General features: G+C 35.1%; 1 protein-coding gene across 8 annotated transcripts in view; it reads right to left on the bottom strand.

Annotated features, from left to right (window-relative positions):
• The window catches only part of stxbp5l (syntaxin binding protein 5L), a 516,749-nt gene that overhangs the window by 150,954 nt on the left and 342,490 nt on the right, over positions 1-23,305 (bottom strand). For 7 of the 8 annotated variants that reach the window (XM_062067482.1, XM_062067484.1, XM_062067485.1 and 4 more), the window contains exon 5: positions 21,943-22,077. In XM_062067482.1, the coding sequence (XP_061923466.1) occupies positions 21,943-22,077 (135 nt within the window). The remainder of the gene's footprint in view (positions 1-21,942; positions 22,078-23,305) is intronic. The other variant, XM_062067489.1, reaches the window with a different exon arrangement.

Genomic DNA, 23,305 nt, shown 5'->3' with positions numbered 1-23,305 from the left:
TTTATGTTTTTTGTTTGTTCGTTTTAGGCCTTTCTTTTAAAAAAAACAACAGCTCAGTTTTTTATATGGCAAACACAAAATATGCAACATTTTCCCCCAAAGAATATCTCAAAGTGCAATATTTAATGTGACGTAATTGGAGCCTTGAATAGGTCAATAATTCATAATGACGTTGATTTTGATTAAATATTATTTTTTAAAGACAGAAACAGCCTGCATGGTAGCTTTGTGTTATTGGAGTCAACATTGCAACATTTTCTTGTTACATTTCACCTGTTTGCTCTTTTATACCACGTTTGTTTGGTTTTTTTAATCGTATTTTTAGAATGTGTCGTGGGGCCGTTAAAAAATGACCTGCGGGCCACAAATGGCCCCCGGGCCGCACTTTGGACACCCCTGCTCTAAAGGCTTAGTGGCCACATGCGTGGACAGCACCTTTTAGCTCTCATTTCCAAAATTGTGTACACTACTGAATTGGGGTCTTATGGCCACTTATGTGGACACTTATACTGCCATCTGGTGGTGTCAGAAGAGTATAACATACAATGGAATTTTGAAAAAAAAAAAGTGTAAAAATAAGAATTAGCATGTCACTAAACATGACGTACACGTTTGTGTACTTATGGACTAAGTACATCATATCAAAAGATGATTCTTAGTTTTTATTCTAATTAGGGTCCAATAAGCCCAAATAGCAAAGGTAGCCACATGCGTGGACAGCACCTTTTAGCTCTCATTTCCAAAATTGTGTACACTACTGAATTGGGGTCTTATGGCCACTTATGTGGACACTTATACTGCCCTCTGGTGGTGTCAGAAGAGTATAAAATATAATGGAATTTTGAAAAAAAAAGTGTAAAAATAAGAATTAGCATGTCACTAAACATGACGTACACGTTTGTGTACTTATGGACTAAGTACATCATATCAAAAGATGATTCTTAGTTTTTATTCTAATTAGGGTCCAAAAAGCCCAAATAGCAAAGAGAAATACAATAAAAACATGTAAACAAACAGCTCGGGCCTTAAGGGGTTAAAATAAAGTAGCATAGTAGGCCCAAGTACTCATTAAAAACAAAGCAGAGGTTTCATTTAACACGTATAGTTAATATTTTGGCCACCGGAACATTGCCCGCAGTTTGAACGGTAACACTGTGTCTGGATATTTTTTGAAGTGGCTCGTTAGGTGGAGCCCGCCCCACATTAGAGTAGAGTAGCGTAGTAGGCCCAATTATACATTAAAAACATGGCAGAGGTTGTTGTTTTTTAACAGGTACATGTCATATTATAGGCAACACTGACATTACACACAGTTTGAACGGTAACACTGTGTTTGAATATAGGAAAATAATCAAGTGATTTTTTTTGGCACAGTTTGAGGAATACTAGTAGAGGATATTGGGGTGATATCAGCAAAAAAACACAAATCGGATGATAGCAGTTTTCACGTAAATCTTCTGTTTACTTGTCCACACAATGTTGGTCTTGTCTTGTAGTTGAAGTTGTGTACAAAAGGTCAACTTCAGAAAGCTAGGTGCTAATGTTGAATACTTTAGTAATCTCTAAAAGCACAATTTGAATCAAAGTGCTTGAGTGTGCTGCTTTGTCTTCACTGCATTGGTTTGTTGTTTTTGTGGTCGAAAATAAGACTTTTTTTATGGCCCTCATGCATTCCTAGAGCCCACCGGAGATGTCTCCAAAAGCCCACCTTCTCGGGAAATAGATTGCTGAGATGTCGGTTGATCACTAATTTGTATCGCATTTGTCTTTTGGCCAAAGGTCGCTCGGCAAATGGGTTTCTCTTGTGATGTTTAATCAAGACATTCCTGGTGTGGCGAACACCCGAATCAGAGGAAGTGTGTGTTGCTCGTTTCTCCTTCCTCTGAGTGTTATTGAGGACTGGAAATCAGCTTCAACCTTAACAAAAACGCACTTTAGTGCCAATGAAAAAAAACACTACAGTCAATCGCCCTCCGTCTTTACAAAAATCACACTTTAGTGCCAATCAAACGTTTAATTGTTTTGGAAAACGCACTTAAGTGCCATTGAAAATTCAAAATAGGCTTCAATCTTAACAAATATGCATTTTAGTGCCAGTTATAAAAATTTAAACCGCCTTCAATGTTCACACAAACCCGTCTTAGCGTGGAAAACACACTTTTGCACCATTGAAAAGTCTTTACAAAAATGCACTTTTAGTGCCAAATAAATGTTAAATTGTCAGTGTTTACGAAAACACACTTAAGTGCCATTGGGAATTCTAAATTGGCTTCAATCTGTGCAAAAATGCATTTTAGTGCCAATTAGAAAACTTTAAACTGCCTTCAATGTTTTTCACACAAACCCGTCTTAGCGTCGAGAACACATTTCTTTACAAGAACGCACTTTAGTGCCAAATAAACGTTACATTGTCTTCAGTGTTTGCAAAAATGCACTTAAGTGCCATTGAAAATTCTAAATTTGCTTTAATCTTTACAAAAATGAACTTTATTGCCAATTAGAAAACTCTAAACCGCCTTCAATGTTCACACAAACCCGTCTTGGCGTCGAAAATTCACTTTAGCGCCATTGAAAACTCTTTACAAGAACGCACTTTAGTGCCAAATAAACTTTAAAATGTTTTCAGTTTTTCCAAAAACACACTTAAGTGCCATTGGGAATCCTGAATTGGCTTCAATCTTTATAAAAATGCATTTAAGTGCCAATTAGAAAACTCTAAACCGCCTTCAATGTTCACACAAACCCGTCTTAGCGTCGAAAACTCACTTTAGCGCCAATGAAAACTCTTTACAAGAACGCACTTTAGTGCCAAATAAACTTTAAAATGTCTTCAGTTTTTCCAAAAACACACTTAAGTGCCATTGGGAATCCTGAATTGGCTTCAATCTTTACAAATATGCGTTTTAGTGCCAATTAGAAAACGTTAAACCGCCTTCAATGTTCACACAAACCCGTCTTAGTGTCGAAAACTTATTTCTTTACAAAAACAAATTAACGTAAAATTTTCTTCAGTGTTTATGAAAACGCACTTAAGTGCCATTGAAAATTCTAAATTTGCTTTAATCTTTACAAAAATGAACTTTAGTGCCAATTAGAAAACTGTAAACCGCCTTCAATGTTCACACAAACCCGTCTTAGCGTCGAAAACTCACTTTAGCGCCATTGAAAACTCTTTACAAGAACGCACTTTAGTGCCAAATAAACTTTAAAATGTCTTCAGTTTTTCCAAAAACACACTTAAGTGCCATTGAAAATTCTGAATTGGCTTCAATCTTTACAAAAATGCATTTAAGTGCCAATTAGAAAACTCTAAACCGCCTTCAATGTTCACACAAACCCGTCTTAGCGTCGAAAACACACTTTAGCGCCATTGAAAAGTCTTTACAAAAACGCACTTTTAGTGCCAAATAAATGTTAAATTGTCAGTGTTTACGAAAACACACTTAAGTGCCATTGGGAATTCTAAATTGGCTTCAATCTGTGCAAAAATGCATTTTAGTGCCAATTAGAAAACTTTAAACTGCCTTCAATGTTTTTCACAAAAACCCGTCTTAGCGTGGAGAACACGTCTTTGCAAAAATGCACTTTAGTGCCAAATAAACGTTACATTGTCTTCAGTGTTTACGAAAAGGCACTTAAGTGCCATTGAAAATTCTAAATTTGCTTTAATCTTTACAAAAATGAACTTTAGTGCCAATTAGAAAACTCTAAACCGCCTTCAATGTTCACACAAACCCGTCTTAGCGTGGAGAACACGTCTTTGCAAAAATGCACTTTAGTGCCAAATAAACGTTACATTGTCTTCAGTGTTTACGAAAAGGCACTTAAGTGCAATTGAAAATTCTAAATTTGCTTTAATCTTTACAAAAATGAACTTTAGTGCCAATTAGAAAACTCTAAACTGCCTTCAATGTTCACACAAACCCGTCTTAGCGTCGAAAACTCACTTTAGCGCCATTGAAAACTCTTTACAAGAACGCACTTTAGTGCCAAATAAACTTTAAAATATCTTCAGTTTTTGCAAAAACGCACTTAAGTGCCATTGAAAATTCTAAATTTTCTTCAATCTTTACAAAAATTAACTTTAGTGCCAATTAGAAAACTCTAAACTGCCTTCAATGTTCACACAAAACCGTCTTAGCGTCGAAAACTCACTTTAGCACCATTGAAAACTCTTTACAAGAACGCACTTTAGTGCCAAATAAACTTTAAAATGTCTTCAGTTTTTCCAAAAACACACTTAAGTGCCATTGTGAATCCTGAATTGGCTTCAATCTTTACAAAAATGCGTTTTAGTGCCAATTAGAAAACTCTAAACCGCCTTCAATGTTCACACAAACCCGTCTTAGCGTCGAAAACACATTTCTTTACAAAAACAAATTAACGTAAAATTTTCTTCAGTGTTTATGAAAATGCACTTAAGTGCCATTTAAAATTCTAAATTGGCTTCAGTCTTTATAAAAATGCATTTAAGTGCCAATTAGAAAACTCTAAACTGCCTTCAATGTTCACACAAACCCGTCTTAGTGTCGAAAACTCACTTTAGCGCCATTGAAAACTCTTTACAAGAACGCACTTTAGTGCCAAATAAACTTTAAAATATCTTCAGTTTTTGCAAAAACGCACTTAGGTGCCATTGAAAATTCTAAATTTTCTTCAATCTTTACAAAAATTAACTTTAGTGCCAATTAGAAAACTCTAAACTGCCTTCAATGTTCACACAAACCCGTCTTAGCGTCGAAAACTCACTTTAGCACCATTGAAAACTCTTTACAAGAACGCACTTTAGTGCCAAATAAACTTTAAAATGTCTTCAGTTTTTCCAAAAACACACTTAAGTGCCATTGAAAATTCTAAATTGGCTTCAATCTTTACAAATATGCATTTTAGTGCCAATTAGAAAATGTTAAACCGCCTTCAATGTTCACACAAACCCATTGAAAACACACTTTAGGGTTTTCAAATTATTTTGAACCCAAATAGGTGAAATGAGATCATCTCCCAGCACACCAGACTGTATCTCACGGCACAGTGGTGTGCCGCGGCACAGTGGTTGAAAAACACAGCTTTAATGAACACTAATAAGCATGTAAAGTCCACTTTACTGGTCTTTTAAGGTAAGATTACACATTGCTTTTGTTTTTCTTCTAATTTTAATAGAACTAACACTTATTTTAAAATGACCCTCTGTATGATTACCATGTATTAACAGCCATTATAGCACTTGGAGGAAAATGAAAGAATTAGAAGCAGTGCAGCAATCAGCAATGAACGTCTACTGGCACACTTTGTTCCGTACTAAAGTGAACACACCACACATTCAACACTAGCAGAACCGGGACTTTTAAATGTAGCCCTCCGAGGCAAAATAATTATCTAAATAAATAAATAATAAATCATCTAAATTTAGCCCCCCGAGGCAAAATAATTATCTAAATAAATAAATAATAAATAATCTAAATTTAGCCCCCCCGAGGCAAAATAAATTATCTAAATTTGGCCCCCTGAGGCAAAATATTTATCTAAATAAATAAATAAATAATAAATAATCTAAATTTGGCCCCCCAAGGCAAAATAATTATCTAAATAAATAAATAATAAATAATCTAAATTTGGCCCCCCGAGGCAAAATAATTATCTAAATAAATAAATACATAATAAATAGTCTAAACTGGGCCCCCCGAGGCAAAATAATTATCTAAATAAATAAATAATAAATCATCTAAATTTAGCCCCCCGAGGCAAAATAATTTTCTAAATAAATAAATAATAAATAATCTAAATTTAGCCCCCCCGAGGCAAAATAAATTATCTAAATTTGGCCCCCTGAGAAAAAATATTTATCTAAATAAATAAATAAATAATAAATAATCTAAATTTGGCCCCCCGAGGCAAAATAATTATCTAAATAAATAAATACATAATAAATAGTCTAAACTGGGCCCCCCGAGGCAAAATAATTATCTAAATAAATAAATAATAAATAATCTAAATTTGGCCCCCCGAGGCAAAATAATTATGTAAATAAATAAATAATAAATAATTTAAATTTAGCCCCCCGAGGCAAAATATGTATCTAAATAAATAAATAAATAATAAATAATCTAAATTTGGCCCCCCAAGGCAAAAATAATTATCTAAATAAATAAATAATAAAGAATCTAAATTTAGCCCCGTGAGGCAAAATAAATGATCTAAATTTGGCCCCCGAGGCAAAATATTTATCTAAATAAATAAATAAATAATCTAAATTTGGCACCCCAAGGCAAAATAATTATCTAAATAAATAAATAATAAATAATCTAAATTTGGCCCCCCGAGGCAAAATGATTATCTAAATAAATAAATAATAAATAATCTAAATGTGGCCCCCCGAGGCAAAATAATTATCTAAATAAATAAATACATAATAAATAGTCTAAATTTGGCCCCCCGAGGCAAAATAATTATCTAAATAAATAAATAATAAATAATCTAAATTTAGCCCCCCGAGGCAAAATAACATTTTTAAATTTGGCCCCCCGAGGCAAAATATTTATCTAAATAAATAAATAATAAATAATCTAAATTTGGCTCCCTGAGGCAAAATAATTATCTAAATAAATAAATAATAAATAATCTAAATTTGGCCCCCCGAGGCAAAATAATTATCTAAATAAATAAATACATAATAAATCGTCTAAATTTGACCCCCGAGGCAAAATAATTATCTAAATAAATAAATAATAGATAATCTAAATTTGGCCCCCTGAGGCAAAATAATTATCTAAATAAATAAATAATAAATAATCTAAATTTGGCCCCCCGAGGCAAAATAATTATCTAAATAAATAAATAATAAATAATCTAAATTTGGCCCCCCGAGGCAAAATTATTATCTAAATAAATAAATACATAATAAATAGTCTAAATTTGGCCCCCAGAGGCAAAATAATTATCTAAATAAATAAATAATAAATAATCTAAATTTAGCCCCCCGAGGCAAAATAAAATATCTAAATTTGGCCCCCCGAGGCAAAATATTTATCTAAATAAATAAATAATAAATAATCTAAATTTGGCCCCCTGAGGCAAAATAATTATCTAAATAAATAAATAATAAATAATCTAAATTTGGCCCCCCGAGGCAAAATAATTATCTAAATAAATAAATAATAAATAATCTAAATTTGGCCCCCCGAGGCAAAATTATTATCTAAATAAATAAATACATAATAAATAGTCTAAATTTGGCCCCCAGAGGCAAAATAATTATCTAAATAAATAAATAATAAATAATCTAAATTTAGCCCCCCGAGGCAAAATAAAATATCTAAATTTGGCCCCCCGAGGCAAAATATTTATCTAAATAAATAAATAATAAATAATCTAAATTTGGCCCCCTGAGGCAAAATAATTATCTAAATAAATAAATAATAAATAATCTAAATTTGGCCCCCCGAGGCAAAATAATTATCTAAATAAATAAATAATAAATAATCTAAATTTGGCCCCCCGAGGCAAAATAAATGATCTAAATTTGGCCCCCCGAGGCAAAATATTTATCTAAATAAATAAATAATAAATAATCTAAATTTGGCCCCCCGAGGCAAAATAATGATCTAAATAAATAAATAATAAATAATCTAAATTTGGCCCCCCAAGGCAAAATAATTATCTGAATAAATAAATAATAAATAATCTAAATTTGGCCCCCCGAGGCAAAATAATGATCTAAATAAATAAATAATAAATAATCTAAATTTGGACCCCCGAGGCAAAATAATTGCCCAGGCCTGGTTTAGTGGATACAATAAAACACAAATAAGCATATAAAATTAACTTCTACCCCTTTCTGGCACACTTTGTTCCGTACTAAAGTGAACACACCACAGATTCAACACTAGCAGAACCGGGACTTTTAAATGTAGCCCCCCGAGGCAAAATAATTATCTAATTAAATAAATAATAAATAATCTAAATTTGGCCCCCCGAGGCAAAATAATTATGTAAATAAATAAATAATAAATAATCTAAATTTAGCCCCCCAAGGCAAAATAATTATGTAAATAAATAAATAATAAATAATCTAAATTTGGCCCCCCGAGGCAAAATAATTATGTAAATAAATAAATAATAAATAATCTAAATTTGCCCCCCCGAGGCAAAATAATTATTTAAATAAATAAATAATAAATAATCTAAATTTGGCCCCCCGAGGCAAAATAAATTATCTAAATTTGGCCCCCTGAGGCAAAATATTTATCTAAATAAATAAATAAATAATAAATAATCTAAATTTGGCCCCCCAAGGCAAAATAATTATCTAAATAAATAAATAATAAATAATCTAAATTTGGCCCCCCGAGGCAAAATGATTATCTAAATAAATAAATAATAAATAATCTAAATGTAGCCCCCTGAGGCAAAATAATTATCTAAATAAATAAATACATAATAAATAGTCTAAACTGGGCCTCCCGAGGCAAAATAATTATCTAAATAAATAAATAATAAATAATCTAAATTTGGCCCCCCGAGGCAAAATGATTATCTAAATAAATAAATAATGAATAATCTAAATGTGGCCCCCCGAGGCAAAATAATTATCTAAATAAATAAATAATAAATAATGTAAATTCAGCCCCCCGAGGCAAAATAATTATCTAAATAAATGAATAATAAATAATCTAAATTTAGCCCCCCGAGGCAAAATAAAATATCTAAATTTGGCCCCCCGAGGCAAAATATTTATCTAAATAAATAAATAATAAATAATCTAAATTTGGCCCCCTGAGGCAAAATAATTATCTAAATAAATAAATAATAAATAATCTAAATTTGGCCCCCCGAGGCAAAATAATTATCCAAATAAATAAATAATAAATAATCTAAATTTGGCCCCCCGAGGCAAAATAAATTATCTAAATTTGGCCCCCCGAGGCAAAATATTTGTCTAAATAAATAAATAAATAATAAATAATCTAAATTTGGCCCCCCAAGCCAAAATAATTATCTAAATAAATAAATAATAAATAATCTAAATTTGGCCCCCTGAGGCAAAATGATTATCTAAATAAATAAATAATAAATAATCTAAATGTAGCCCCCCGAGGCAAAATAAATGATCTAAATTTGGCCCCCCGAGGCAAAATATTTATCTAAATAAATATATAAATAAATAAATAAATAAATAATAAATCATCTAAATTTGGCCCCCCAAGGCAAAATAATTATCTAAATAAATAAATAATAAATAATCTAAATTTGGCCCCCCGAGGCAAAATAAATTATCTAAATTTAGCCCCCCGAGGCAAAATAAATGATCTAAATTTGGCCCCCCGAGGCAAAATATTTATCTAAATAAATAAATAAATAAATAATAAATAATCTAAATTTGGCCCCCCAAGGCAAAATGATTATCTAAATAAATAAATAATAAATAATCTAAATGTAGCCTCCCGAGGCAAAATAATTATCTAAATAAATAAATAATAAATAATCTAAATTTAGCCCCCCGAGGCAAAATAATTATCTAAATAAATAAATAATAAATAATCTAAATTTAGCCCCCCGAGGCAAAATAAATGATCTAAATTTGGCCCCCCGAGGCAAAATATTTATCTAAATAAATAAATAAATAATAAATAATCTAAATTTGGCCCCCCAAGGCAAAATAATTATCTAAATAAATAAATAATAAATAATCTAAATTTGGCCCCCCTAGGCAAAATGATTATCTAAATAAATAAATAATAAATAATCTAAATTTGGCCCCCCGAGGCAAAATAATTATCTAAATAAATAAATAATAAATAATCAAAATTTGGCCCCCCGAGGCAAAATAATTGCCCAGGCCTGGTTTAGTGGATACAATAAAACACAAATAAGCATATAAAATCAACGTGTACCCCTTTCTTCATGTCTCAACATTTACTGATAAAAAGTAACATGTTATCACTTACATTAACTTGTGTTTGATTTTATTTTGTTATTTTTGTCATGTTCCACATGTTTTTTTTTTCTTCCTATTTTACACCTTCATTTCCTGTTTGAAGCTCTTCTTTTGAATGTAAGTTTCCTGTTTGGCCAAAATTATGCCAAAATGCGTCCGTTCTCCCTTTTGGGGCGGTATGGCTCGGTTGGTAGAGTGGCCAGCAACTTCAGGGATCCGGGTTCGACCCCCGCTTCCCCCACCCTAGTCACTGCCGTGGTGTCCTTGGGCAAGACGCTTTACCCACCTGCTCCCAGTGCCACCCACACTGGTTTAAATGTAACTTAGATATTGGGTTTCACTATGTGAAAGCTCTTTGAGTCACTAGATAAAAGCGCTATATAAATATAGTTCACTTTACTTTTGCTGAGTTTAGCGATTAGCTCTGCTGGGACTCCTGCTAAGCTTGTATTATATTGACGACGGTGAGATGTTTGTTTTCCTGTTCATAATTATGTTTACCTCCAACATGTTTACTACATAATCTCAATTCTTAGTACCTGTTACTTTTATTTGTTTTCCACTTTTTTGAGAGTTTCCCCGCTCCTATCATGTGTTTCCTCGCCAGACTTGTAATTTTTCCACTTGGTATTCTTGTGACTGTCAACCGTTTCTGCTAATGAAAGACTTTACTGACTACACCTGCCTTGTCTCTGCATCCTGGGGTATCGCTAAATGACATCACAGCCAAACGTGACGAGGTGTGTTCAAAAGCTTGTTTACTTCCCCCGGGAAAGTGTCACCATTTTGTCATAGGGAGAGAAGAGAATGGCAGGTGTGTAGTCAGTGTTGCCAACTCTTCAGTAAAATGGGTATTGGCTGTCTAAAACAAAACTAAACAGACCTAATTATTTTTAATTTGCATTATTGGCTGTTTCCTGCGTGTTTGCGACTCATTCAGACAGCTTACAGTCCACCTTTGAGAAGGCATTTTCCTTTGATTTCCCATCGATATTTGCAATTAAAGTGACTTTCCTATTATATCAATTAGTTCCAGCTCCGTTAACACTCTTAGGCTCTGGGACGCTAACAAGCTAAGAGTTGTGGTTGCTAACTGGGTTGACTTTCTGGAAGAAAGAAAAAAACCGCTTAGTGAAGTAAGTTGTATTTCATACGGTGAGATAATTAAGGATCACACTCCTCAGCCTTCCCGGTAAGGTCACTGGAGAGGAGGCTACGCCGGGTAGTCGAACCTCGGATCCAGGAGGAACAGTGTGGTTTTCGCCCTGGCCGTGGAACGGTAGACCAGCTCTATACTCTGGGCAGGGTCCTTGAGGGTGCATGGGAGTTTGCCCAACCAGTCTACATGTGTTTTGTGGACTTGGAGAAGGCATTCGACCGTGTGGGGGAGTGCTCAGAGAGTATGGGGTATCGGACTGTCTGACTGTGGCGGTCCGCTCCCTGTACGATCAGTGCCAGAGCTTGGTCGGACACGTTTCCAGTGAGGGTTGGACTCTGCCAAGGCTGCCCTTTGTCACCCATTCTGTTCATAACTTCTATGGACAGAATTTCTAGGCGCTAGTCAAGGCGTTGAGGGGATCCGGTTTGGTGTCTGCAGGATTAGGTCTCTGCTTTTTTGCAGATGATGTGGTCCTGATGGCTTCATCTGGCCAGGATCTTCAGCTCTCACTGGATCGGTTCGCAGCCGAGTGTGAAGCGACTGGGATGGGAATCAGCACCTCCAAGTCCGAGTCCATGGTTCTCGCCCAGGAAAAGGGTGCAGTGCCATCTCCGGGTTGGGGAGGAGATCTTGCCCCAAGTGGAGGAGTTCAAGTACCTCGGAGTCTTGTTCGCGAGTGAGGGAAGAGTGGATGGTGAGATGGACAGGCGGATCGGTGCGGCGTGTTAAGTAATGCGGACGCTGTATCGATCCGTTGTGGTGAAGAAGGAGCTGAGCCGGAAGGCAAAGCTCTCAATTTACCGGTCGATCTTTGGGTTATGACCGAAAGGACAAGATCACGGGTACAAGCAGCCCAAATGAGTTTCCGGGTGGCTCCTTTAGAGATAGGGTGAGAAGCTCTGCCATCCGGGAGGAGCTCAAAGTAAAGCTACTGCTCCTCCACATGGAGAGGAGTCAGATGAGGTGGTTCGGGCATCTGGTCAGGATGCCACCCGAGGTTTTTGGGGCACATCCGACTGGCAGAAGGCCAAGGGGAAGACCCAGGACACGTTGGGAAGACTATCTCTCCCGGCTGGCATGGGAACGCATCGGGATCCCCCGGGAGGAGCTGGACAAAGTGGCTGGGGAGAGGGAAGTCTGGACTTCCCTGCTTAGGCTGCTGCCCCCGTGACCCGACCTTGGATAAGCGGAAGTAAATGGATGGAAGGATGGAGATAATTAAGATTATCTAGAAAATGAATGTATGGATGAAATTAATTCAGAATGTTTCTATTGGTTTAAAGAGTTTCTTGAATTGGATCATATTAGTACATTGTTTTGATTTCTTTGCTTAGTCCTTCCCATAATTCAATTCCACATACTGAAGGTCTTAAGTGTTGTACATGTTTTAAATTACATTTTTCTCTAAGGTTATATTCCTCCGCTTTTGTTGAGAAGAATTGTTGTACATTTATGGGTAGCAGGTTAGAGTTTGCTTTTTCACTATGTCGTGGGATTTAAGTATTTTCAATTTAATGAATAAACACACACACACACACACACACACACACACACACACACACACACACACACACACACACACACACACACACACACACACACACACACACACACACACACACACACACACACACACACACACACACACACACACACACACACACACACACTCACACATTCTTGTATTTGTTACCTTCTTGAGACCTCCAGAAAAAAATGCCTACCTCTTTAGGACCACCCTTTCTATAATATATAGATGTGTATTTACAACATTAATAATATATACAAACTATGCAAATATTAAAAAAAAACGTGTTGTGAAAAATTTGTTGGAATTTCACTAGAAAAAGGTCACGGTTTCACGAGAAAAACTTAGAATTTTGGCAGTATTGTAATAAAAGTCGTAATTTTACTCAAGGCAAGTCAAAATTTGACAAGAAAAACTGAACATTTGTGCAATGTTATGGCAAAAGTTGGAATTTTACTCAATAACAGTCGCAATTTTACAAGAAAAGCTTAACATTTTGGCAATTTTATGAAAAGAGTTGTAATTTTACTCGACAAAAGTCACAATTTTATAAGCAAACTTTTTAAATTTTGGCAATATTATAATAATAATCTGGATTTTACTTGGCCAAATTATGACAAAAGTCATAATTTTTGCTCAAAAAATGTCACTATTTGACAAGAACAACAACAAAAATTGGCAATATTGTGCTAAAAGTCAGCATTTTATATGACAAATGTCACCATTTTGCATTAAAAATGAATAATTTTACATTAAAAAAGGAATCATTTTACGAGAAAATATTGCAATATTACAGAAACAGAAAGAATATTAGAAATTGTTCCCAATTTTATAAGAAAAAAGTCGACACATTGTGAGAAAAAAACTGCATTTAATTAAAAAAATTTTTTTACATTTTTTGCTTGTAATTGGTTTTTAATCTTCATTATTTACTTCAAGTTATTACAGCATGTCTCTATATACATATTTATATATATTTTTTTAAATGAATTTTGGCCTAACCCTAATTTTGATAGATGTCACCAGCAGGGGGTGCAAATGAGACATTCTCTATTAGATGCAATGTTATTGGGACCATGACTTATGTCATCACTTGTTCACACCTCCTCATATGGAAGATACTTTTCCTTCTTCATGTCTCAAGAAGGGTAGAAATACAAGAACACACACACACACACACACACACACACGCACACACGCATATTCTTGTATTTGTTACCTTCTTGAGAACTCCGGAAAAAAATGCATACCTCTTTAGGACCACCCTTTCTAGACATATAAAGATGTGTATTTACAACATTAATAATTTTTACAAACTATGCACAAAATGAGTTAGAATTTCACAAGAAAAAGGTCACGATTTCAAGAGAAAAACTTACAATTCAGGCAGTATTATAATAAAAGTCGTAATTTTACTCAACGCAAGTCAAAATTTGACAAGAAAAACTGAACATTTGTGCAATGTTATGGCAAAAGTTGGAATTTTACTCAATAACAGTCGCAATTTTACAAGAAAAACTTAACATTTTGGCAATTTTATGAAAAGAGTCGTAATTTTACTCGACAAAAGTCACAATTTTATAAGCAAACTTTTTAAATTTTGGCAATATTATTAAGTTAAAGTTAAAGTTAAAGTATCAATGATTGTCACACAAACACTAGGTGTGGTGAAATTTGTCCTCTGCATTTGACCCATCCCCTTGTTCACCCCCTGGGAGGTGAGGGGAGCAGTGGGCAGCAGCGGTGCCGCGCCCGGGAATCATTTTTGGTGATTTAACCCCCAATTCCAACCCTTGATGCTGAGTGCCAAGCAGGGAAGTAACGGGTCCCATTTTTATAGTCAATAATAATCGGAATTTTACTTTTGCTCAAAAAATGTCACTATTTGACAAGAACAACAACAAAAATTGGCAATATTGTGCTAAAAGTCAGCATTTTATATGACAAATGTCACCATTTTGCATTAAAAAGGAATAATTTTACATTAAAAAAAGGAATAATTTTACGAGAAAATATTGCAATATTACAGAAACAGAAAGAATATGAGAAATTGTTCCCAATTTTATAAGAAAAAAGTCGACACATTGTTAGAAAAAAACTGCTTTTAATTAAAAAAAATGTTTGAATTTTTTGCTTGTAATTGGTTTTTAATCTTCATTATTTACTTCAAGTTATTACAGTATGTCTCTATATACATATTTACATATATTTTTTCAATGAATTTTGGTAAAAAAGGGGTGCATTTCAATTTCTTATACACACTTGTTATTTCATATGTTGACCAGAGGGGGAGCACTTTTAAAACCGACACACAGTCAATTTGAAACCCTAATTTTGATAGATTTCACCAGCAGGGGGTGCAAATGAGACATTCTCTATTAGATGCAATGCTATTGGGACCATGACTTATGTCCTCACTTGTTCACACCTCCTCATATGGAAGATACTTTTCCTTGTTGATGTCTCAAGAAGGGTAGAAATACAAGAACACACACACACACACACACACACACACACACACACACACACACACACACACACACACACACACACACACACACACACACACACACACACACACACACACACACACACACACACACACACACACACACACACACGCATATTCTTGTATTTTTTACCTTCTTGAGAACTCCGGAAAAAAATGCCTACCTCTTTAGGACCACCCTTTCTAGACATATAAAGATGTGTATTTCCAACATTAATAATATATACAAACTATGCACATATTAAAAAAAACGTGTTGTGAAAAATGAGTTGGAATTTCACAAGAAAAAGGTCACGATTTCAAGAGAAAAACTTAGAATTCAGGCAGTATTATAATAAAAGTCGTAATTTTACTCAACGCAAGTCAAAATTTGACAAGAAAAACTGAACATTTGTGCAATGTTATGGCAAAAGTTGGAGTTTTACTCAATAACAGTCGCAATTTTACAAGAAAAACGTAACATTTTGGCAATTTTATGAAAAGAGTCGTAATTTTACTCGACAAAAGTCACAATTTTATAAGCAAACTTTTTAAATTTTGGCAATATTATAATAATAATCGGGATTTTACTTGGCCAAATTATGACAAAAGTCATAATTTTTGCTAAAAAAATGTCACTATTTGACAAGAACAACAAAAAAAATTGGCAATATTGTGCTAAAAGTCAGCATTTTATATGACAAATGTCACCATTTTGCATTAAAAAGGAATCATTTTACATTTAAAAAAGGAATAATTTTACGAGAAAATATTGCAATATTACAGAAACAGAAAGAATATGAGAAATTGTTCCCAATTTTATAAAAAAAAAGTCGACACATTGTGAGAAAAAAAACTGCTTTTTAATAAAAACAAATGTTTTTGAATTTTTTGCTTGTAATTGGTTTTTAATCTTCATTATTTACTTCAAGTTATTACAGCATGTCTCTATATACATATTTATATATATTTTTTTAAATGAATTTTGGCCTAACCCTAATTTTGGCCTTATATATAATATATACAAACTATGCACAAAATGAGTTGGAATTTCACAAGAAAAAGGTCACGATTTCAAGAGAAAAACTTAGAATTCAGGCATTATTATAATAAAAGTCGTAATTTTACTCAACGCAAGTCAAAATTTTACAAGAAAAACTGAACATTTGTGCAATGTTATGGCAAAAGTTGGAATTTTTACTCAATAACAGTCGCAATTTTACAAGAAAAATGTAACATTTTGGCAATTTTATGAAAAGAGTCGTAATTTTACTCGACAAAAGTCACAATTTTATAAGCAAACTTTTTAAATTTTGGCAATATTATAATAATAATCGGAATTTTACTTGGCAAAATTATGACAGAAGTCATAATTTTACTCAAAAAATGTCACTATTTGACAAGAACAACAAAAAAAATTGGCAATATTGTGCTAAAAGTCAGCATTTTATATGGCAAATGTCACCATTTTGCATTAAAAAGGAATAATTTTACATTAAAAAAGGAATCATTTTACGAGAACATATTGCAATATTACAGAAACAGAAAGAATATGAGAAATTGTTCCCAATTTTATAGGAAAAAAGTCGACACATTGTGAGAAAAAAAACTGCTTTTTAATAAAAAAAAAATGTTTTTGAATTTTTTGCTTGTAATTGGTTTTTAATCTTCATTATTTACTTCAAGTTATTACAGTATGTCTCTATATACATATTTATATATATCTTTTAAATGAATTTTGGCCAAAGGGGGCGCATTTCAATTTCTTACACACACTTGTTATTTCATATGTTGACCAGAGGGGGAGGACTTTTAAAACCGACACACAGTCAATTTGAAACCCTAATTTTGATAGATTTCACCACCAGGGGGTGCAAATGAGACATTCTCTATTAGATGCATTGTTATTGGGACCATGACTTATGTCCTCACTTGTTCACACCTCCTCATATGGAAGATACTTTTCCTTGTTGATGTCTCAAGAAGGGTAGAAATACAAGAACACACACACACACACACACACACACACACACACACACACACACACACACACACACACACACACACACACACACACACACACACACACACACACACACACACACACACACACACACACACACACACACACACACACACACACACACACACACACACGCACAGATATACAAGTGTTATGACCGCCGGCTGTATTTTGTCTTGTCACAAGAGACAAGATGTCTCGGCATGGAAGCGGCTATTGACTGACACGGTAGTGTGGGGCTTGTCAGTCTAACACCAGCCGGTGGAACGTAGGCGGGTGGCATATTTGGGGAAAAAAAACAAAAAACTGTAAGACACTTCGCTGTAATTTGATGGCGCGTCAAGATCTCAATCTACATCCGTAGCTACGAAAAGTTCATCTCAGCAAATTAGGTTTTTGTCGCTCTTTCACCCACAACTTAAATAGTGGTTTAGCTGCTCCTGACTGTGCCCACATGGCTGTTCCCAGGGTAAAGAGCAGGTAGGCAAAGTGCGAGCAGGATTTCCCTTTTTCAGATAAAGCCAACTCAGGTCTAGCAGGAACTCAGAAAGAAACAGAACACATACAGAAGAAAATTAACCAGCTCTGTGAGCGCTTTGAGTATCTAATAATAGAAAAGCACGATATAAAATCTAATCCATCATTATTGTTATTATTATAATTAAACACAACAAAGTCACGGTTTCTGAAGTTATCAGCAAATCTAATTAAATACTTTTCAATACATTTTTAATGGACCTTAAAACAAATTTAATGGCCATGCCCTACTGCAGATCATTATACATACGCACCATCAATTCCAGACAATAAGCCGTTACTTTTTTCCTAGGCTTTGAACCCTGCGGCTTACAAAACGGTGCAGCTAATTTATGAATTTCTCTTCATTGGCGGCACGCTATAAAGTATATATATATATATATATATATATATATATATATATATATATATATATATATATATATATATATATATATTTTATTTTTTTATTTTTTATTTTTATATATATATATATATATATATATATATATATATATATATATATATATATATTTTTTTTTTTTTTAAATTGTATTTTATTTATTTATTTATATATATATATATATATATATATATATATATATATATATATATATATATATATATATATATATATATATATATATATATATACACTACCGTTCAAAAGTTTGGGGTCACCCAAACAATTTTGTGGACTAGCCTTCATTTCTAAGAACAAGAATAGACTGTCGCGTTTCAGATGAAAGTTCTCTTTTTCTGGCCATTTTGAGCGTTTAATTGACCCCACAAATGTGATGCTCCAGAAACTCAATCTGCTCAAAGGAAGGTCCGTTTTGTAGCTTCTGTAACGAGCTAAACTGTTTTCAGATGTGTGAACATGATTGCGCAAGGGTTTTCTAATCATCAATTAGCCTTCTGAGCCAATGAGCAAACACATTGTACCATTAGAACACTGGAGTGATAGTTGCTGGAAATGGGCCTCTATACACCTATGTAGATATTGCACCAAAAACCAGACATTTGCAGCTAGAATAGTCATTTACCACATTAGCAATGTATAGAGTGTATTTCTTTAAAGTTAAGACTAGTTTAAAGTTATCTTCATTGAAAAATAAGGACATTTTAATGTGACCCCAAACTTTTGAACGGTAGTATATATATATATATGTCAAAAAAATTGTATGTAAAATATCAAAAAACTTTCCGTTCTCTGAGTTCCCAATGAACAGATGAAAGCTGACTTCGTTGCACCAAGCCAAAGGCTTGGAAAATTCCGCTGTGTACGATGGAAGGAGACAGGGAGGGGTTATCTATTGTCATCCAAGACCTGCCCAAGCTCGATCCAGGACCAGTCCAAGCCAGAGGCATCTTTTTCTTTTCTGTTAATATGAACCAAAACAATGACTGTTTACATACCCCCCCCCCCCCCCCCGTTCCTTTAGAAACAGCTGTGATGTAAACAGGGAAAGTCCAAATAAAAAGAGGTGGCGTACAATCTTTCGCCAGAGCGTGCCGGAAGACTGTAAAAGGGAGTACAGTCGACGCGTCTCTCCTCAAATTGAGCCAAATTGAATCCTGTCTCTGTTTAATTCTTTGCTTCTTGTCTTGTTTAATAGATGTCATCAGTGTTTAAACCTGACAAACCTGATTTTTTTAAAAAAGCAAACACACTGAATTGGTGTGTTATTGTTAGTGCTACGGCCTCATATTTCGGACGAGTTCACAACACTAATAATCTATTTTTACCATAACAATCTAAAAGGTTAATAAAGTCTTTCTTTTGTAATTCGAGTATTCACCGCATTCATGTATTGTCGCATTTGAAGCAATTGTATTGTTGATAATAGAAGTAATTATTATTGTTATTCATTATCAATGGTGCTATTTATATTGCTCCATTTGTAGTGCAATAATGTTCATAGTCATTTTTGTGTTATTATGGGCCTGCTGCAATGCAAGCAGCCCATAATATTATTGCTCATACTTCAACTGTTATTGTTATTGTTGTTCCGCACGTTTCTCTTACGTCTAATACGCCACGATCCGGCCAACGAACCCCCACATATGCTATACCGTCGGAAAGGTCTCGATCGTGCGGACGAGAATACTTTAGGGTGGGAACATTTCGTGTTACCATGGCAACGCTATTCCGCTTGTGAAACAAGCTAGCTGTTACCATGTTAGCGTTAGCATGCTAGCATGCTGCCATTAAAGTGTTAGCTTTTTGAGCTAATTTTGCAACCGTTTAGCCTACAGTCATTTAACCTGGTATGTGACACTTGTTACTCTGTTAGCATGCTAACATAAAAGTGCTGACTTTTTAAGCTAATTTTGCACTTTTTTTTACTCTAATTCCCCAGCCATACACCTAAGAGTCATACAACTTGGTATGTTAGCTTGCTAACATGCTAACATTAGCGTGCAAACTTTTTGAGCTGGTTGTGCAACCGTTTACCCCTTGAGTCATATAACTTGGTATGTGACACTTGCTAACTGTTAACATGCAAACGATAGCATGCTAGCGAGCTAACTTAAGCATGCTAACTTTTCCATCTAATTTCACACTTGTTTTTTTCCATTTCCGCAGCCATAGAGTCATGTAACTCGGCATATGAAACATGCGGACTGTTATCACGCTATCGTTAGCACACATGCTAAGTGTTAGCATGTGAGCTAATTTTGCAACCATTTAGCCTACAGTCATTTAACCTGGTATGTGACACTTGTTACTCTGTTAGCATGCTAACATAAAAGTGCTGACTTTTTAAGCTAATTTTGGACTTTTTTTAACTCTAATTCCCCAGCCATACACCTAAGAGTCATACAACTTGGTATGGGACCCAAGCTAACGTTAGCTTGCTAACATGCTAACATTAGCGTGCAAACTTTTTGAGCTGGTTGTGCAACCGTTTACCCCTTGAGTCATATAACTTGGTATGTGACACTTGCAAACTGTTAACATGCAAACGATAGCATGCTAGCGAGCTAACTTAAGCATGCTAACTTTTCCATCTAATTTCACACTAGTTTTTTTCCATTTCCGCAGCCATAGAGTCATGTAACTCGGCATATGAAACATGCCGACTGTTATCACGCTATCGTTAGCACACATGCTAAGTGTTAGCATGTGAGCTAATTTTGCAACCATTTAGCCTACAGTCATTTAACCTGATATGTGACACTTGTTACTGTGTTAGCATGCTAACATAAAAGTGCTGACTTTTTAAGCTAATTTTGCACTTTTTTTTACTCTAATTCCCCAGCCATACACCTAAGAGTCATACAACTTGGTATGGGACCCAAGCTAACGTTAGCTTGCTAACATGCTAACATTAGCGTGCAAACTTTTTGAGCTGGTTGTGCAACCGTTTACCCCTTGAGTCATATAACTTGGTATGTGACACTTGCTAACTGTTAACATGCAAACGATAGCATGCTAGCGAGCTAGCTTAAGCATGCTAACTTTTCCATCTATTTTCACACTAGTGTTTTTCTATTTCCGCAGCCAGAGTCATGTAACTCGGCATATGAAACATGCCGACTGTTATCACGCTATCGTTAGCACACATGCTAAGTCTTAGCATGTGAGCTAATTCTGCAACCATTTAGCCTACAGTCATTTAACCTGGTATGTGACACTTTTTACTCTGTTAGCATGCTAACATAAAAGTGCTGACTTTTTAAGCTAATTTTGCACTTTTTTTTACTCTAATTCCCCAGCCATACACCTAAGAGTCATACAACTTGGTATGGGACCCAAGCTAACGTTAGCTTGCTAACATGCTAACATTAGCGTGCAAACTTTTTGAGCTGGTTGTGCAACCGTTTACCCCTGAGTCATATAACTTGGTATGTGACACTTGCTAACTGTTAACATGCAAACGATAGCATGCTAGCGAGCTAACTTAAGCATGCTAACTTTTCCATCTAATTTCACACTAGTTTTTTTCCATTTCCGCAGCCATAGAGTCATGTAACTTGGCATATGAAACATGCCGACTGTTATCACGCCATCGTTAGCACACATGCTAAGTGTTAGCCTTTTTATGTAAACACGCTGCTGTTTTAGGCTAGTTCTGCGCGTTTGAGCGTCCTACTACACGTACAAAAACGCAGTTCCAGAGACACAAACAACAATTTGCGTTATACAATGTGCCATATTTTATGTTTTAAACCTTATTTAATTAAAATTAAAACATTCGACCTGCTTTCTACCTTCTAAGTAGCCATTTTCCACCAGCAACATCAAGACCAGTCAGTTAAATTTCGCCGCAGAGGTTCCATCACTCACAGTTCGATGGCCTTGTTCCACATGATGACATAGCCAGACAGGACGAAGGACTCGATGTTGACGATGTGCGTGTTCCCGCGCTCCGTGCCCACATAAAGCCATTTACTCTGAAAGGGAAGGTGGCAAAATGTGATCCTGGGGGAATAGAAACAAAACAGGGCGGGGGAGAGAACGTTAGAACGTGCATACAAACTGTGTTAGACATTGAACTACAGTCTGGGGTGTATATTGTAGCGTCCCGGAAGAGTTAGTGCTGAAAGTGATTCTGGGTATTTGTTGTGCTGTGTTTATGTTGCGTTACGGTGCGGACGTTCTCCCGAAATGTGTTTGTCATTCTTGTTTGGTGCGGGTTCACAGTGTGGCGCATACCGTATTTCCTTGAATAGCCGCAGGGGCGCTAATTAATTCAAAACCTCCTGTCACTCCGGCGTTTACCGGAAGCCTGCGGGATGGCCGTGCATGCGCTCATTATTTTAAAACCTCTTCTCACTCCGGCGTTTACCAAAAGGAATGCGGTAAATTTAGGCGTGCGCTTTGAGTGTGATGTAAGCATACCATCATGAAAAGCACATTTAATTAAAAAAAAACGTTATTATGGTCTTACCTGTACTTATAAATGGAGTCCATTTGCAGCTCCTTCTGACCAAAAGCATCGATAACTTGTTTATAGAAGTCTTCCTTATTTTCTTTCTTCAGTTTTAAAAGTCTCTCTGTCTCGATGGAGATATTCCTTTAATTATTACCTCCTGCTTCGATTGAAAGTCCGGTTTAGAAAACGGTTTTATTTTAGATACCGGTATGTAATCCTCCATGTTAAAAGTTCAGGCGAGAGGAAAAAAAAGACGATCTGTTGCTGCGTGTTGTCACTTCTTCTGCAGTACCGAAAGTCGCAAGAAGGATCACTAGCGCCCTCTACCACCAGGAGGCGGGAGTCATTTAATGACTAACACCGTATTTGACACACGCAGCTACGGTATATTAATAAAACATAGCTGCTTACTGTTCTTTTTAGCATACCGGTATTCAATAGCTTGTACTTTAAATCCTACTGAATAACTCTTTATCTTTTTTCCTTTGTGCGATTGCAAACTACTGAAATCAGCTTCCTCCATTTTGAAAATGAGGACAGGTAAAGCGTCACTCGTGACGTCACGAGTTTGACCCGGTGGAAGTTCTAAGCATATGCTAAATATTTTGCGAAACGAGTTTAACCCGGCGAAAATTATAGACATGCGATAATAAAACTAATATTTTGCAAAACGAATTTGATCCGGCGTTAATAATGAACCGGCGATAAGGCCAAGCATGCGTTAATTATTTTGAGAAACGAGTTTGACCCGGCAGTAATTCTAGACGTGCGAAT

Source organism: Entelurus aequoreus, linkage group LG13 (genome assembly GCF_033978785.1).
Source record: "Entelurus aequoreus isolate RoL-2023_Sb linkage group LG13, RoL_Eaeq_v1.1, whole genome shotgun sequence".
NCBI classification, from domain to species: domain Eukaryota; kingdom Metazoa; phylum Chordata; class Actinopteri; order Syngnathiformes; family Syngnathidae; genus Entelurus; species Entelurus aequoreus.
The sequence above is the reverse complement of the archived record's forward strand: the minus strand, read 5'-3'. Positions and strand labels throughout refer to the sequence as shown.